Source organism: Antennarius striatus, chromosome 16 (genome assembly GCF_040054535.1).
Source record: "Antennarius striatus isolate MH-2024 chromosome 16, ASM4005453v1, whole genome shotgun sequence".
NCBI lineage: Eukaryota > Metazoa > Chordata > Actinopteri > Lophiiformes > Antennariidae > Antennarius > Antennarius striatus.
In genome coordinates this window covers 15,898,961-15,917,773 of record NC_090791.1, presented here as the reverse complement: position 1 = coordinate 15,917,773, position 18,813 = coordinate 15,898,961, and the positions used below count along the sequence as shown (strand labels likewise).

The 18,813-nt window shown below is 37.3% G+C and overlaps 2 protein-coding genes across 2 annotated transcripts; both read left to right on the top strand.

Moving 5' to 3' along the window:
- Positions 1-1,396: 1,396 nt before the first annotated feature.
- LOC137609373 (ornithine decarboxylase-like) lies at positions 1,397-5,904 on the top strand. Its single transcript, XM_068336356.1, has 9 exons — positions 1,397-1,418; positions 1,658-1,716; positions 1,842-2,015; positions 2,124-2,296; positions 2,391-2,607; positions 3,211-3,294; positions 4,994-5,156; positions 5,324-5,445; positions 5,647-5,904. Exons 1-9 carry the CDS (start codon positions 1,397-1,399, stop codon positions 5,902-5,904), a joined length of 1,272 nt encoding a protein of 423 aa, XP_068192457.1.
- A 2,670-nt stretch (positions 5,905-8,574) lies between these two features.
- LOC137609372 (ornithine decarboxylase-like) lies at positions 8,575-16,984 on the top strand. The gene is made up of 8 exons (XM_068336355.1): positions 8,575-8,676; positions 8,800-8,973; positions 12,211-12,383; positions 12,477-12,693; positions 13,222-13,305; positions 14,298-14,460; positions 15,929-16,044; positions 16,721-16,984. The coding sequence occupies exons 1-8, from the start codon at positions 8,575-8,577 to the stop codon at positions 16,982-16,984; spliced, it is 1,293 nt and encodes a 430-aa protein (XP_068192456.1).
- Positions 16,985-18,813: the final 1,829 nt, after the last annotated feature.

The window sequence follows — 18,813 nt, the reverse complement described above, 5'->3', positions numbered from 1 at the left end:
AGGGAAGGCCCTCTGGAAAGTGGTTAGGGACCTCTCTAGGGCTGCTGATAGGGGTGCCAATGGCTGTGAATGAAAAGAAGCGATCTGATCTGGGCCTTCAAGTGAACTGAACTGAACCTGGGACACTGGGACTCACAGCTGAACCCTCTTGAGGTGTTGTGGACTGATCAGCGAAACATCCTTCGGCGCCCACTTGACAACCCAGAGGATGCCATCACTCATTTGAACTCCATAGAATCTCATTGTTGCAGTAAGTATTAATCTCTAGAGGGATATGAACATCTAATCCTACACAACAGATTCACGTCATGCTTCGATGACCGGCTTGCAAGAACTAACTTTATTGCAGCCTGCGTCACTGTAACTGTGGTCAGGACACTTGTACTCCCTTGATAAGCACAAGCTTCCAACACCTTGTATTTTTCTTAGGAGAGGCTTCCTTTTCTTTTCAAGAAATACACATCCAACAAAGGTATACTGAACAATTTGTTCTGTGAAATTTGTTATTTGTATTGTTTCTTTTTCTGTGAACAGTCTCCACCTCATTTATCATTATCTTGAAAGCAAAAACACTTATTTATATAATTAAAAGTAAATTCAGGCATCAAGGGTAGAACCATCAACTGCCTGATTGGGCCTATCAAACCTTACCTGAAATGTTCACCTACACAGCCCAAAAAAGACCCTACAGATGAAGTATTTTCATTAATCGGCTAATTTTAACATGATTTGTTGAAATTTAGACACTGATGTATGATGTACAGTTCAATGGACATGTGATTTATCTTTATCATAATTTCCTCTCAATATAAAATCAATACTCTTTATAGACAGCTTAAACTAAAAACTATGAGAAACTTCCCGCTGTCTATCAACCAACTTTGTTTCACTCTCCTTTTTTGTAATTTTTTTTTTTTACCTGCAATGTCTTTTCTACTGTATTTCTATGTCTGATATGATATAATAATGTCCACTCTATTGGTTGATATGCTACTTTATTGTCAAAATTCCTGCATTAATAAAAAGAAAAAAAAACATCTTTTCACTAGCTTTACACTGTACACTCTATGCATGAAAGGGTTAACTTCAGTGAACATAAATTTTAAAAAAAGGTTACTGCAATCCTTTTTTTCCTCTTTTGTCTGTACATAGTAATTAAAATGAAAATCAAACATGTCAGTCAAACATGAATCAACATACTTGCCCATCTGGATGATTTATGCTTCATATATCAATACCTACTTGGATTCGTAAGGTATCGTGTTACTTATTGTAGAGGGAGGGAGTGTATAGATGAGTCTATACGGATATAGATTGTCAGACGTATTTCCAGTTTGTCACTGAAGTTCTTCACTAACTCTTGTCAGGCAATTACAGATTTTCAAGGATATCAACCATGGAGGATCAGATGCATCATGGTAAGACAAGCAAAATACTTATATACTAAATGAAATGCTTTTAATTAAGAAGTATTAAGTGTATGGCTGTAAAAAGACAGGGTGAATGCTTTTTTTCATGGTTCAGCCCTACAGTACAAACTGATGCTATAATGTTACATGGTTTTGTCATTTCGTCTCATCCATTACAGACTTAGTAACTACAAGCATATCAGTTTCACATGATTTGCCTCCGGATGATTGTGACATTGACATTTTAGACAAAGGAAGAACCAAAAATGATTTTATAGATGGTAAGATAAAACATCTTGGTTCAAAGGTGAGTATCACAGACATCTGGACACTTTCCTGATTATGAATCTTTGATTACGTGAAAGTATTGAAAGACCAATTACTGAATATTTTAATTTTCAATGTAAATTGCTTTGCTTTCCCCACATTTAGGACAGTGAAGAGCCATTCTTTGTAGCCAGTCTAGATAGTCTGTATATGAAGCACCTCAGGTGGGTCACTAAATTACCTCGAGTCGAACCGTTCTATGCAGTGAAGTGTAACGGCACACCAGCAGTTTTGAAGATGCTGAGAGCTCTGGGCACAGGTTTTGATTGTGCTAGCAAGGTATTATATGTTCTGTGTTCTTTTTTATCCATCTTTACCATGGAGGAAGATTGTTTCATTTTACGTCCCATTTTGATCATTTGATTTAAAAATTTTTTTTTTTGCTAGGGTGAGATTAAACTGGCCATATCCATCGGTGCAACTCCTAATAAAATTATTTATGGAAACACCACCAAAGCACTGTCACACATCCGATATGCCTGCACTCATGGAGTGAATGTGATGACTTTTGATAATTTGGATGAACTGCAAAAAATTTCTGTAATTCATGCCAAAGCTAAGTAAGTGAAACACTGATAATATTTTCTTTCCACATTACATGTAAATTGGTCTTTTGAGTATTGATTCTTTCAAGTCTTTTAATTTGTGTTCCAGATTACTTCTCCGCATTGCAGTGGATGATTCCAAATCCATGACAACACACCATTCAATATTTGGTGCCAGACTGGAGACAGTTAATAAACTCTTGGAACGTGCTAAAGAACTGAGCTTAGAGGTCATTGGTGTCAGCTTTCATGTTGGCAGTGAGTGTACTGACAATTTGGTCTTCAAGAAGGTCATAGGTGATGCCCGACATGTGTTTGACATTGCAGTAAGTTATTATCACAGGAAATTTATATGAACAGAAAACTTAATTTGAATGTTTTACGTATATAACCATTGATCTGTTTTGTTGTGATGATTATGGTTAGAACTGAGGTGATACAACTGAGTTCAACTTATTAATGTTAATTTTGCATAACATGAACTGCTGAAATGCAAAAGTTTACTGCAATGTTAAAACAAGCAAAAAAACAAATGTAAGAGTTTGATGATACGTCGCTTTTTTTCTTTTTTCTACATGTGCTTTTTTTTTCTCTTGATCTTTAAGGTTCCAACTGACAAAAACCTTGTCTCAGTAGTACTACTGTCATGTTTGAACACTTTTAGTGTTTGTTCATACTGAAGCACGACATCAGGACAGGAGTTATCATGAAAAAGTACTATTTACTCACTATTTAATTCGTGACCACACCCAAGCAACGTGTGTACATTTGTTCATCCTCACTTGAAATCCATTTTGTTACGATTACTTCATGATTCCAATGGTAAAATGCTTCATTTAGCTATTTTTTGATCTTTCATGGCAATGTCTAATCAACCTTTTTCAAACAGCTGAATTTTTACCTTTAGTTTGCTTTTTGTTTGTGTACAGAATTTACTGGGCTTCCAAATGAATCTCTTAGATATTGGTGGAGGATTTTCTGGCAGAGACGACCAGCAAGTGAAATTTAACAAGGTAAAACTAAGAATAAATTCATTCATTTATTTTCAATACCACTTCTTCCGCTGTTGTGGGGTTACTGGAGCCGATCCCAGCGGACAGGGATCGTGAGGCAGGGTACACTCTGGGCACAACGCCAATGCTCCACGGATCCACATATAGACAGACAAAACGCACCCACAAACTCACCCCTACGGGCAATTTGAGACCGACCACTTCACCTGAAGTGCACTTTTTTGAAGGTGAGAGGAAGCAGGAGAACCTGGTGGGAACCCATATGGAGAGAACTCTGCACAGAGCTGGACGCGACCCAAGAACTGCCTTGTTGTGTGTCAACAGCGCCACCCGTTGGCAACCGCCATGCCACACTAAGAATATATACAGAACAAAATAGACATAAATATGTGTACACTGGAAATTTAGCGACACCCTCTTCCTTTTACTAGTGGTGAATTATTTATTATGGTCCTATTATGAAAAACACATTTTTTCAGGTCTCTACATATGCACATTGGTTCTCCCTAACCCTATCAAACCCTAGAATCTGGAAAACAAACGCTTCCTGCATCAAAAGATATATTAAAAAATGAAAAATCCACATCGAATACGCTCCGATTCATAAAGCGATGTGTGTGACATCACACCAGGTGTGATTGACAGATTAACTGACCTATCCTGAGTCATATTTAATTGTCCACCCAGATAAGGGCGTGGTCATCCCCGAGATGGAGTTTGTTTTCAGGCTGCGGTAGCAATGTGTGACAATGACCTTGCTCAGAACTACACACTGAAAGTTCCTCACAAGCTGTTGAAGTCAGCAAGCATTTGGCTAACTAGTTACCTCAGCTTCAGTCATATGTGTGTGTGTGTATGTGTGTGTGTGTGTGTGTGTGTGTGTGTGTGTGTGTGTGTATGTGTGTGTGTATGTCCGCGTAAGGCATATCCCTCTGCCACCTCTCCAGTAACATCCCTTGTTTCATTAGCGTTACCTTAGCTCCCCCATGTTGTTAGCAATATCTCGTTGTCTATGCAATTAGAAGAGGAAACACAGTTTAAATTACCACCTATCTGTAATCATCTGTTGTTGTCTCCACTGATTTTTGTCCCATTTGGTAACATTGGGTCTTTGTCTAGGGTCAGTCTCATGTGTTTACACAATGAGTCACGAGTTACGTTCAGCTGACTGAGAAAGCAGCTCTACGCTTCTGCTTAATATCAGCAGTTATATCATGGAACAGCGAAGAACACGAGTAGAATAAGAGCAAAATACGTAGTAACAAAGTTACTGAAAGTTCCAGACTAAGAAGTGGACGGTAGCACGTGTGAATCGGGTGGTGCTTGTAAACAAAATGCACGTGAAACTGAGGGGGGAGGGAAGTTTTGATAGAGAGAGAGGTCAGAAGCACACCCATTAACATGGAGGGTTTCTGGGTGGAAGTCATTTTATTAATATTCAATCAAAGATATTGAGGACCACAGATCAGTTTGGGGCAAGACATTTCAAATACAGTGTAGCCCGACATCTGGCAGATGAATGACATGAATTAGAAAAAAAAACATAATAGGGGACCATTAAGAAAATATTAAGATTGAAATATTAAATGTTGTGAAATGGTTTTCATCCATCATGTATAATTACATAGATTGTACTTTATAGAAACACATGGAAAGATGCATGTAATGCTTTAATTTTTTTGTATATGTTTACTCTTAGTTTTCAGAAGTCATTAATGCAGCACTCGATGAACATTTCCCAGCTGACAGTGGAGTAAAGATTATCGCTGAACCAGGCCGATACTTTGTGGAATCAGCCTTCACACTGGTGATGAATGTCATTTCCAAAACTGTCATCACTGAAGATGTGGATAAACCTAGCGGTAAACATAATTCTCTAAATAGAATGACATTAAGTCATCTCATCCTAACTGATAAATACATTTTTTCTCTATCAATTCAAACTCATTTTGAATTTAGTCTGCAAAGGACCAAATGTGTTTGAAGTAGTTGTTATTTTACATTATATTATCTTGATGTATTTTACCAGAAATTAAGGAAACATCCCCAAACAAAATGATGATGTACTTCGTAAATGATGGAGTATCTGGTTCCTTGTCGTTTGTAAATATTGCTCATGCTCATGAGAAGATTGAACCCTTCCCTCACAAGGTAAATATAATCCCCGTCACCACAGCACAATAATGATGTGTTTTCTTCAATATGGACATAAGTTCTTGAAATTCTTCTCTCTTAATTAAGCACAATGACCCAGCTTGACCTCTGCATGTGAATAATATGGGATGGGCAGACTGAGATAACGAGGAGAACCAATTTGATTTGTGGCTTTAATGTCCTCACTTTCATTTACAGACAATGGAGACGAGTGAGCAGAAATACCTGTCTGTTCTCTGGGGTCCAACCTGTAACATATATGACAAAATAACTGAGAGTTACTGGCTTCCTGAGTTGCACATCGGAGACTGGCTTCTTCTCGACAACATGGGTGCTTACACTCTTTGTCTGCGCACTAACTTCAGTGGATTTGAAAGAACACGCATTTACCCTGTGGTGACAGCTGAGACTTGGCACACCTTAAACCTCTCTCACACCTACAACATCATACTGTAATGATCTGGTAGAAATCCTTTAAGGGGGATTTTCTGATTTGGCTGTTTGATACCACTGTACTATATTATTATTGATATATTTTAAATCCTGCTTGGTTTGCCAGTGACACCTTGTATGATTTCGATATTTGTATTTATTGTAATAATGGAGGGGATTAAGGAGTATGAAATTAAATAATACTGTCATGGATTCCAAAGGAACCAGGCGCGAGAGTCAAAGTGTCAATTAATAATAAACTTTTAATTAGTCCAAAGTCAGGAACAGGCAGGGGTCAAAACCAGAAGTTCAGGACAAAGACGGTACAAAGACTGCAGGCAAAAAACGTAATGCAACAAACAGGTCCAGGTCATTCACGGGGGCATAAAAGACAAATTCGTGGTCAAAACAGGCAGAGGTCACAATCTGGAAAATCACAAATAAGGCAAGGCAAAACTCGATGGTCGTAAGTGAAATGGTCAAGAAATAATGATTAGTCAAACACAAATCTACACTGCGACAGTGCTTAACTGAAATGAAGGAGCTTAAATAGACCAGGGTGCAAAACTAGGTTTATGTGGAGCTGAAGATTAATTAATTAACTAAGTGAAGAATGGGAAAGAACTGAACACGGATTGGCTAAAGAGCAAACGGAACAATCAGGGGAGAACAAACCAGGTGCAAAGAATAACGAACGTGGTAGTGAAAACAGAACATACATGGAAGTCAGGAACGTATGGAAAAGGCAAAACAGAACATGGCAGATGCAGATCATCACACATACGTAATGTGTGGTAAATTGATAATCAGAGATAAGTTTGAATCAGTTTAGAAGCTCGAGATGATTCCTTTCAAATATCATTGTGAAGATGAACTGTAACAGACAAAGCCAAGGTGGCAGTTTTGACAACTGCAAGGAAAAACAAACGTCTTGTCTAGATGGACATAAGCATTTTCTGTTTTTACAATGTTCTTCACTTCACTAAATGCGAAATGATTTAATCTTTTTTGTTGATCTGACTGATGTATGGTTACATGTTATTGTAGAGTACTGATCACGGACATGGTCTGATCCATGTTTTGTTTTTTGTTTTTTCCCCCTTATTTTCACTTTTCCTAACGTGTTATATAAATATTCCTACATTGGTTAGTTCTTCCGAAGAAGTTTACACACAACACAGGTAAGACAAGCAGAGTTACATTAAATTTGATGTCAACTTAGACTAAAATAAATAAAAAAAATTATTATCACACAATTATATCTATAATCGTGTCACGAATATAGCAGTTAATATAACCACAGTGCTGCTAAGAAGAAAAAGATCCTTACATATTCAAAACTAAGAATGACGTCACTACAACATTTCTTTTTAATCATATGAAGGAACATATGAAGGAACTTGAATATGACTAACTGCTTACAGTAGACCCAGTATTATGTTGTGGTGGGAATTTCCATTTAAACAAAAGAAATGGCCACAAATAACATCTTCTTACAAAAACATAGATAGCACGACACTTAGACCTTGTTCTGACTAGTCACCTATATCTGATTTTTAGCCCATCCAGATTGATGTCGCGTATATCGTTTGTAGTCTGAACAGTCCCATACCACATGAAATCTGATTTTTGCGGGACGGATTGAAACCACATTCTGGAGGTAGTTTCGTGTCGGCTATGGACAGATGCGTCTGCAGTCTGAACAGCTCCAAACACTCCGATGGGATACAGCGGACCTTGACGTCATATTCGCGACGCGAGAGCAAGGCACCAGAAGGAAGAGCGTAACACATTACGGAGTGGTAAACAATGGAAGAAGAATTTGATGACATCTGGTGTGTGTGAGATTTTCTCCACCTCTATTAGACAGTGATATTGCCAATACACTTAAGTAACGAAACTTCATGTTTGGCGTGGTTGTTGTTGTTGCTTCCTCTTTTCCTTTCGACTTTTCCCTTCAGGTGTCGCCACAGTGAATCAATTGCCTCCATCTAACCCTGTCTTCTGCATCCTCTTCTCTCACACCAACTACCTTGATGTCCTCTTTCACTACATCCATAAACCTCCTCTTTGGTCTTCCTCTAGGCCTCCCGCCTGGCAGTTCACAACTCAGCATGTCAATAGCATTAAACTGTAGTGAACTCTATGCATAAAAAGATTAAGATCTCTGAACATAAATTAAGTAAAAGAGGCCTGCATTCTTTTTTTCTCTTTTGTCTGTTCACAGTAATCAAAATGAAAATCAAATACATTATCAAACATTTTAGCACACTTGTCCTTCTGCCTAACTTCTGCTTGATGAGTCAGTAATTCTTAATTCTTAAATATCATTATTATTATTAAGGTGTCATGTTTCTTATTGTAGGTGGAGGGAGTGTATAAAGGTGTGAATGTAGGCATCGATTATCAGATGTATTTTCAGCTTGAAATTCTTCACTGACGTGTTGAAGTTACTTCAGGTTTTAAAGATGTCAAAGGTGATGAATCAGATGGGTCATGGTAAGACAAGCAAAATACTTATCAGAGCTTTTTTTGTGAATTAATAAATGCCGTATGGCTTTAGGAATCAGACAGGTCAATGTTTGTTTTTTTATCAGGGTCCAACCTTTACAGTATAATTTGATGCTACAAATGTTATCGTGTTGCCATTTCTTCTCATCTATTGCAGACCCATCCACTACAAATGCATCCGTCATGGATGATTTGCCTCATAATGATTTTGACATTGACATTTTAGACAAAGGAAGAACTACCAATGATTTTATAGATGGTAAGATAAAACATCTTGGTTTAAAGGTGAGTATCACAGACATCTGGACACTTTCTTGACTATGAATCTAACATTATATGAAAGTATTGAGGGATGAATCTCCACATTTTAATTTTCAAAACAAATTATTTTCTCTTTTTCCCATTTAGGACAGTGAAGAGCCATTCTTTGTGGCCAGTCTAGATAGTCTGTATATGAGGCACCTCATGTGGGTCACTAAGTTACCTCGAGTCACACCGTTCTATGCAGTGAAGTGTAACAGCACACCAGCAGTTTTGAAGATGCTGAGAGCTCTGGGCACAGGTTTTGATTGTGCTAGCAAGGTATTATATGTTCTGTTTACTTTTTTCCTCAAGATTGTTTCCTCACTGTTTTAATTCTCAGTTTGCACATTACATCCTGCTTCAAAAGTGGTGATGTATTGTGATTGTCAGTGTTTGTGCGTTCGTCCGTCTGTTAGTCCATCCATCAGTTAATTATTCCATCAAATATTTTCATAACCGTTGCAGATGGAAAGATGAAACAAAAAGCAGATTACTCGGGCGGCAAAGGGGATGAAAATGAAATGACTTTGACCTGTTCTCTGGGTCCAACGTGTAACATTTGTGACAAAATAACTGAGAGTTGCTGGCTTCCTGAATTGCACACCGAAGACTGGCTTCTTCTCGACAACATGGGTGCTTACACTCTTTGTATGCGCTCTGACTTCAGTGGATTTGAGAGAACACACATTTACCCTGTGGTGACAGCTGAGACTTGGCACACCTTAAACCTCTCTCACACCTACAACATTATACTGTCATGATCTGGTAAAAATCCATGAAGACGGAATTTTGACACTAATGGAAAGTCAAAGTCAAATGAGCTTTATTGTCAAGTGTACCATATATGCACGATATACAGCACAAATGAAATTGCAGTCCTCTCTGACCCACGGTAAACAGGCAATACAACAGGCGTACAACACAGGCTGAACTACAGGAAGTACAACAGGTAACAATATGAATAAAACTTGTTTATAGTTCTTTCACAATGTTTGCTTGCTAAACAATCCCATAGATCTTCCTTCATTATTGCGATGTCCCATCTTAATCACTAATGTGTCCATAAATGTGGACGCTGAGATTTTCTTGCTAGAACCTATTTTGACAGAAATATAGAAACACGGCACGGCATGGGCAGCATGGTGGCGCAGTGGGTAGCGCTGTCGCCGCACAGCAAGGTGGTTCCAGGTTCGAGTCCCACTCTGTGTGGAGTTTGCATGTTCTCTCCGTGTCTGTGTGGGTTCTCTCCGGGTTCTCTGGCTTCCTCCCACCTCCAAAAACATGCGCTTCAGGTTAACTGGCCGGTCCCAAAATGACCATAAGTAAGGATGTGTGCGTGCGTAGTCGTCTGTCTCTATGTGCGACTCCGCGGCGTTGCGCCTGGAGTTTCCCCCACCTCACACCCAAGCCAGCTGGGATAGGCTCCAGTTCCCCGCGACCCGCGACAGCGAACAAAGCAGTAGAAGATGAATGAATGAATACAGAAACAAGGGAAGGGAAGAAACATATCGATAAAGAATGTGCAGGATTGGCAAGACACACAGGAAATTAAGCAGAAACTGTGAAACCTAGCTACAATTCTTTTCAAATCAGCCTTGACAATTCCACAAGGCTATGACGTTCAATGACGAAACAGTTTAATATTGAATCCACAACTGTATGTACACGTTTGTTTGTTGAATGGTAAGATGACAGCTTTTTGAACTTGTTTGTGGTTGTCCAATGCATTATAAGGATGGAGGAGAGAAAAGTCTAACTTTAAAGGGTATTAACACTATGAGCTGCCTGAGTTTAGTTAGTTAGTTAGTTTCATGTTTGTTTTCTTTGTTTTCTTTTGTTTGCTATATTGTTTTGTTTTTTCTTCTGGAAATTAAGACAAAGAAAAAATGATTTTTCTGTTTATTATAGCTGATTTTTAGTCAATGAAGGTCTTGATACAAATCATAAAGAAAAACCTGAAAGGCGAGTGAGGGACATTGAAACTTGCAAAAGAGTATCCCCCTGACATAAGTAACATGAGAAAACACTATTACTTTTAAAAGGACCGTCGAGATGTGACAGAAATAATCCTGACAATTAAATAAAATAATCTCCATCATGAAGCTTTTTTGTGAATATGATACATGAATACCCAAAGTAATTTTAAAATTATTAACATCTCTAGGAATAGGGTGTAGAAAGAACAAACATGAGAAAACTGGAAAAAAAAATTTCATCATTGGTACTTGAAGAATAATTTATTCACCTGAGCTGGGTTTGTTCTTTTTGTGCTACCAGCCTCGTGTGTGAGTATTTAACCATGTACGTATGTTGTTGCCGGACCTGCGAGTCATTTACTGTTCAGTTTTCCGACACATGCAAAACACAGCCTACGGAGGAATGAGAAGAGAAACAAAATGCACTTTGTGCTTCACCCTTCACACAAGTTTTTAATCACATCAGTGACACTAATGATTACAAATGTTTTTCTCCAAAAATGGTAATATTTAGAAAAATTTTAAATTAGAAAAATTAACATTGGCAAGTCATGACCTTTTTCCACATGGTCACTAGAAACACACCAGTACAAAAACACAATTACATGACTTTTAGAGTGACAAATAGAATGATAGTTTTTCCATTCTGACTGATTAACATTTAATCAGTTTATCTCAGTGTAATTAATGTAATATGTTTAATTGTTAGGGAAAATAACTGGAGATACAAAGTGATGTGTTGATATTATTCAAACAAGGGGTGGACTCTGTATAAATATGTGGGAACTGACTGTCACACTTATTTCCAGTTAAAATTCTTCACTGACTCTTTTCAAATAAAGACTTTCAAGGATACTAAATGGAGGATCACGCGGTCTGTGGTAAGACAAAATGTTTCTTACTGGACCATTTGATGTGAAGTAATCAGTGAGAAAAATGAGTCTATCAATGCTATTATATTATTTTGACAAATAGCTATAAACAAGAAAGGACATACTGTTTATAAAGATTTTATGTCTTGTCATCCTCTGCAGCACGATCAATGACAAATGCATCAGTCGTCCACGATTTTTCTCCTGATAATTGTGACGTTGATATTTTAGAGAAGTTACAAACAATGAATGATTTCATCAGTGATAAAATAAAACAGATTGTTGCAAAGGTGAGTAACAGAGACAACAGAACACTCTCCGAACTGTAATCTATAATTTTTTGAATATCCTGTGAGATATTTGAGAGATTTGTTTAAAAAATTGTTACCTTTTTCTTTTAGGACAATGAGGAGCCATTTATTGTAGCCAGTTTAGATAATCTGTATACAAGACACCTCATGTGGATCACTAAGTTACCTCGAGTCGAACCTTTCTATGCAGTCAAGTGTAACAGCACACCAGCAGTTTTGAAGATGCTAACAACTTTGGGAACAGGTCTTGACTGTGCTAGCAAGGTGCTGTAATGTAACATAAAAATAATCAGTTTTCTTTATTTAAAATGTTAGTTGTCCAAGTGTATTAATTTTAGACTTGTTGAGTTTTAACAGGGTGAAATTAAACTGGCTCTGTCCCTCGGAGTGACTCCTGACAAAATCCTTTATGCACACACCATCAAACCACCGTCACACATCAGATATGCCAGCACTCAAGGGGTGAATATGATGACTTTTGATAATGAGGATGAACTGCAAAAAATTTCTCTAAATCATGCCAAAGCCAAGTAAGTAAAACACTGCTAATATTTTCCTTCCAAATTAGATTAAAATTGTCCTATGATAATTTATTCATGCAATTCTTATGAATCGTCTTCCAGACTCGTTCTCCGCATTGCAGTGGATGATTCCAAAGCCTTATACAAAATTAGTAAAAAGTTTGGTGCCAGCTTGGAGTCAATTGATCAACTGCTGGAACGTGCTAAAGAACTGAGCTTAGAGGTCATTGGTGTCAGCTTTCATATTGGCACTGGCTGCACTGACAGTTTGGCATTCAAACAGGCCATAGCAGATGCCCGGCATGCCTTTGACATTGCAGTAAGTCATTGTCACAGGAAATTAAAACCACACTGAAAAGTATGATTGGTTACAGTCATCGATCTATTTTGTTGTGATGATTTGCACAGTTGAGCTGAATCTCTAGACAGTAGTGCTATTCCTTGTAGAAGTCTGTGTTTTCTAGGATGTATTGATGCTTCAAAATGAAGCATAGCTACCCCAAAAACATATATTAATTCAGAGAGCAACCTGCAGCAAACCAAGCAGCCAAACAAAAAGAAAACAACAGATTTTTCATACCATCTTAGACAGTTATGTAGTGCTGTAATATGCAGATTAACAAGGACTCACAGTAGTACAGTTGTCAAAACATACAGAAGCACTTTGTCAGGGCAAGATCTAAAGTCAAACAGCTCCAGAGTAAATGGGTTGTGTCCATACAGCAAATGTATTTGTGTTCCTACTAAACAACTAACACTGATAGGCTCAACATTTTTTTGCTCCTGTATTAAGAGTATTTGTGTACCTCAGCTACGGCTACTCTGACCTGTTCACATTGTTTTTCAGAATGTGTTGGGCTTCCAGTTCAACGTCTTGGATATTGGTGGCGGATTTTGTGGGAGGGATGACTACCAAGAGAAATTTGAAAAGGTAAAACACAACATGTTTTGAAAAAGCAAACAGTAAATACATGAATACTTTCAGTGTAACCACAACTTCATCATTAGTGACTTGACTTGTTCAGCTTTTGATGAACTTTTCCTGACAAATCTCATTTCCTTTCCTTGTGTCGTCCTGCCGATTCAGCAGGAGTGTATTGTTTTAAATCGATTGCAACTAGGAAACGTGAAATTATGACTGTGACTTAAGTTGGTGAAGACCTGATAAACTTTGAAAACTATTCAAATTAAGTAACTTCAAACTACTACAGAAAAATATTATGGCTTAATATTTGTAATGCATGCTCATAATTATTATTTCAACCAAATCCTTATCTGTAAATAGAAGAGCCAGTGACTTTACTGTGTGTTTAATGTCAACTACATTTGACACTCAACCTTTAACTAATAGTCTTTATATTTCTATATTATGTGTAATGTATGGCTTTATTAGTGTAAACATTCATTTAATCATTCATTTGATTTTATTAGAATCCTGGACAGATTAGATCTAAACACACGTACTAACAAATGTCACATTTAACAAAATATACAGTAATTTACTTCTTAAATAATAATTGTCATTCACAGAAGTTTATACAAACTAATACACACACTAACATATTATTTATGATAATAAATAACTTTAAAATCTTTATTGAAAGTTTTCAGTTTTACTGGAAAATAAATCCCAATGCAACAGAGTGGGAATGAAACTGGGGTTCAACCACCCACAATCTGAGATCAAGAAAACAAATGGCTTCCAATCACAAATTTCAAAACAACCTTTTTGAAGTAACTGTACAGTTTCCCATTTTAGCTGATTTGTATGTGGATATTGATACTGTGATGTGTTGACAAATGACTGTTTAAGTGATGTGACAGTACATGAACTCAACAGGAAGGCCACAGTGTTGTCCTACTTGACAAATTTGTGTGTTGCTAAATGATTCAATATAAAAAACTTATCTTTTTTCTTCCTAGTTTTCAGAAGTCATTAATGCAGCATTAGAAGAATATTTCCCACCTGACAGTGGGGTGAAGGTTATTGCTGAACCAGGCCGATACTACGTGGAATCATCCTTCACGCTGGTGACGAACGTCATTGGCAAAAGGGTCATTACACATGATGTGGATGAACAAAGTGGTAAATCACAGAAAATTACTTTGAAGCTATTGGAACGTTGTCTTTCAGTTATCATACACTTACTCTCAAATTATGTATACTGTGGTGATGCTAGATGCATGCTAGCGCTCTTCTTCATTAGGGTACATTCGGGTTAGCAGAGCTGTTTCATGAAGAGATGGCCTAATCATAGTTCAAAGGGTTCAACTATGAGCAGGTTCCAAAGAACCTGCTTTCTGTGCTATCATGCAGTTTTCAGCTTTGTTCTCTAAAAAAAAGTTTGATAATCTATAAATAGTTCTCATTTTACAATTCTAGACTCCTACGAAGGTATTATGCTTTAGAAACCCTGTTTATATTTCAGACAGGGGCAAGGACACACACCATGTGCTGAATTGATTAAAAAAAAAAGCTTAATCACACACAGAAACAAAATGTGAGAGAGTGTGGAGAGAAAATGATTATTTATTCATTCAGTATTTTCGTCCTCATTAGGAAACTTGTAATAATTAGCAATAAAGCAACCTGATAAATAGCTACCTTTACACTTTTTTAACAGTATGTTTAACAGATTTAGCATAGTCAACATGGCTAATACAGTAGTAGCATTATTGTAAACATTACATTTAAGCATTATAGACCTCTTTACATACAGTTTCATCACAAGAGTTGCACTTTGTAATGACTGGTCATCAGGGATTTATACTATTGCCTTCCATTTTCTATATAAAGAGAGCTGTTATGTTCTGATTTAAATATATATGTATCTTTTTTTAATGACTTGATGTGTATTTAAACTGGAAATTGGAGCTTTAAGTATGCAGAGTCTTTTGCTGGAGCTCATATGATCAATGATGGTCGCAGCATGGAATTTGTTCTGTCAGACCCCAGATATTTCAGTAACAAGCTAACTTTCTCTACCTCCTAAAGGAAACGGGGAATAAATATCATACAGATTAACAAATTAATTGTTGAGTTGATGGATATTTATAAGAGAAATTAAAAACTTCAGGCACAATTAAAGAAAAATAATGTAATAAGACATTTATTCAGAAAACACTTGGTACACCAGAATTCGTTCTGGTCAGAGATGATCACAGGAGTGTACATGGACTTTGAGAATGTTTACCCATGGTGCCCTTTATCATTTTTCTACAATAAGTTTCTTCATTGTGAGTTTGTTTTGATTCGTAGTGATGTGAGGATAAATTATTTATTCATTCATCTTCAATACTCGCTCCTTGCGACAATAGTGTTACCCACTGCACCACCATGTCACCTATAATTTATTGAATATATTATTATTTATCATTTTATTAGACCACAACTGCAACAACATGAAATTAAACTCACTGAATTTGTAGGGCTCACTGCAGGCAGACTAAATACCTGTACAGGACACGTCAAGCATGCATGTAATTTTAAAATTAATGTTTGTTTACATTGGTGGATGTTGTACAAACTGTCTTCATTTTAATGTATTTTCCAGATGGTGAGAAAAAGAGATGCAACAGAAGAATGATGTACTGCATTAATGATGGAATACATGGCTCTTTGAGTTGCATTATCAATGGCAATGCCAAAATTGAACCATACCTCCACAGGGTAAATATCAACCTTCTTGCTACAAATAAATGCCAATCCTGAGTTATTATAGCCTAATTTAGTGAAAACTATTTTTACATCCCGCTTCAAAACGGTGATGTATTGTAATTATCGGTGTTTGTGTGTCCGTCCATTTGTATGCCCACCAAATATCTTCATAACTGTTGCAGATACTGAGATGAAACAAAAAGCAGATTACTCAGGCAGCAAAGGGGAGAAAAATGAGATGATGACCTTGACCTTGAGGAAACTAGGTCAAGGTCAAATTTCAACTTTTGTGCACTCAGTAACCGGATAAGATAGAAAGACCAGTGTGAGCAACACCATAGATCAAAGCTAGTGCTTTGATCTACCTATGCACTAGCTTTGATCTATGGTCAAAGCTAGTGCATAGCTTTGACCTACCCCGAAAGGTCAAAGCTATAGGGTACCATGACCTACCCTGGAAGAAGGTCAGGGTAAGTGGCGAGTTGTTGTAGTTTCTGACTGCCTTGTTATATATATAATTCATTCTACATGTGTTCACAAGACGCCCCTTCTTTAATTTACCTTCTTTTCCACATCAACTTGTTGCCACACCCAGTTAGTAGATGTGATTGGTAATACCGGTAAACTTCGTTTTATTGATCTTAGTTACACACACAGCAACTTTTATATTTTATGTTTGTGTTTCCAGGCTGTGGAGGGCAGTGAGGAGAAATACAAGACTACTATCTGGGGTCCAACCTGTGGCAGTAAAGACAAATTATCTAACACCTACTGGTTACCTGAGTTGCACATTGGGGATTGGCTTATTTTTGACAACATTGGTGCCTACTCTACTTGTTTATCTACTGACTTCAATGGATTTGAAAGAACACACATTTTTTCTTTTGTAGCAGCTGAGACTTGGCACACCTTAAAACTCTCTCACAACACCACTGATAATATTTCTGTGTGAGCCAACATGGAATATTGGCATGAAGATAAAACATGGGCCAAAAATTATTCATTGGTTGGTCAGCTTCTATTTCCACAGCTGTTAGAAATAACTATTTTATAAGAAAAAAATTCATAATTTATAAACATTCTGCCTAGAATCCATCTATCCATTATCTTGAAGACGAGTGACTGCAATCATCTCGTCTGCAGTCACTTTTTCTGCATTGCGGGTCTTCCATTCTCTTGCCTCTCCTCCATCATTTTGTCCCTCTCTTCGCCCCCCATCACCATCTTTTGACTGATTTAAAGGATAGGATGGAGAGACTGTTGAAGCCATGTAAATATATGAAGTGGAAGAACACCTTTGAGTTTCCTGACAACATTTAAATGTAATGAAAAACAGCACTTCTGTGCTTTAATTTATTACACCAATACCTCTTTCTTTCCCCCCCCCCTCTCTTTTCCTCTTTTTCTTCAACACTTGAACCTTCAGTGATTGTTTTCACACTGAAGGTTCAAGGTTTTTGAAACTGTTTGCACACATGCAAACAGTTTCAAAAACAAGAGCTATGCTGACAAAGTGCCATGAGTTCGGTCTAACAAAACACAATAGTTTTTTCTTTGTCTGTAAAGCATTAAAACTTTCCATCTCTTTGTCAGTCTATCAGTCATGGAACCTCAAATGCATCCAGAGTCTCTATACAGGCCTGAATCATGCAGAGCAGCTATGTTACATCTGTGAAGTAACCCACTCATGAACACATTTACCTCTACCGTCTTACCACAATTTGGGAATCACTCATCCATCCCTGTGTAGATATTCAATACATGAGCAAAAATGCACACAGGAAAGATTTTGAGCATCTGTATAGCCATGTTTGTGTGACTGTGGAAAAAGGCCACATGAAAGAAATCAAGATTGGTTTCTCGAGATCTAAATCCGTTTCATAAGTGAACCTCTGCTCTGAACACTGTCCACGTTCAAAGCTGTGGTAAAACTCTTCAGGGAATTTGTGCCCAGATCCAAAGCAGCTTATTTTCAAGGATGGGTGGATATATGCCGCAGGCAGAGTAACAAAGTGATGATGGTAAGCACTTTTGCTCATCTGGCTTAATCATTGCATGAAAAGCCATGTTTTTGTGGCTACTTTTAAGAGCGGTTCAAGTGGTTCTTTGAGAAACCACAGTTCACCATGGCAGCAAAACAATAAATACAGCATCACAACTATTGCTGGCCATATGATAGAATTTTATCAGCATGTCTCTACATAGATGGTGTGTTTTGAATTCAGGGCTGATCTGAACTGATAATCTGCCAAAAAAGATCCTTCAGTGAGGAGTTTTTGACATAGTATCAGGGTTCTTTTAGAGTTTTCTTCTTGGCGCCAAGTTTTCCAGAGCACAGAAGTCAGTCTGCAAAGCATTTGTCATTTTTATCCTCAGTGACCATGCATTGTTATCTGTACATGTTCTTGCATTTCTTTGGGAATCCAGTCTGGTCCATGTGTGGATACCATGGCAGAATTGTGTAAAAATATGGTTGCATGTAGCTAAAGCATTAGCATAATTTTTCAGTCACACACAACATTGTCATTGTGAGAGGGTCAAAACATCTGATGTGATGCTTGGCTGTAGCTAACCTGCTCTCTCTCTTCATTACCTGCATGCACATGTTAGACCCTTTCATCACATGTAATATATTTTTAAAAAAATAAATAGATCACCAGCCTTATGTGTGGTACGAGATTTTCTATGCTGTTACCATATTGATGGTCAGTAAGTGAGTTTATTCCAGATTCAAAAAAAGTCAATGAATTTGTTCACAGCTTTAATAAAATTAATCAAGGA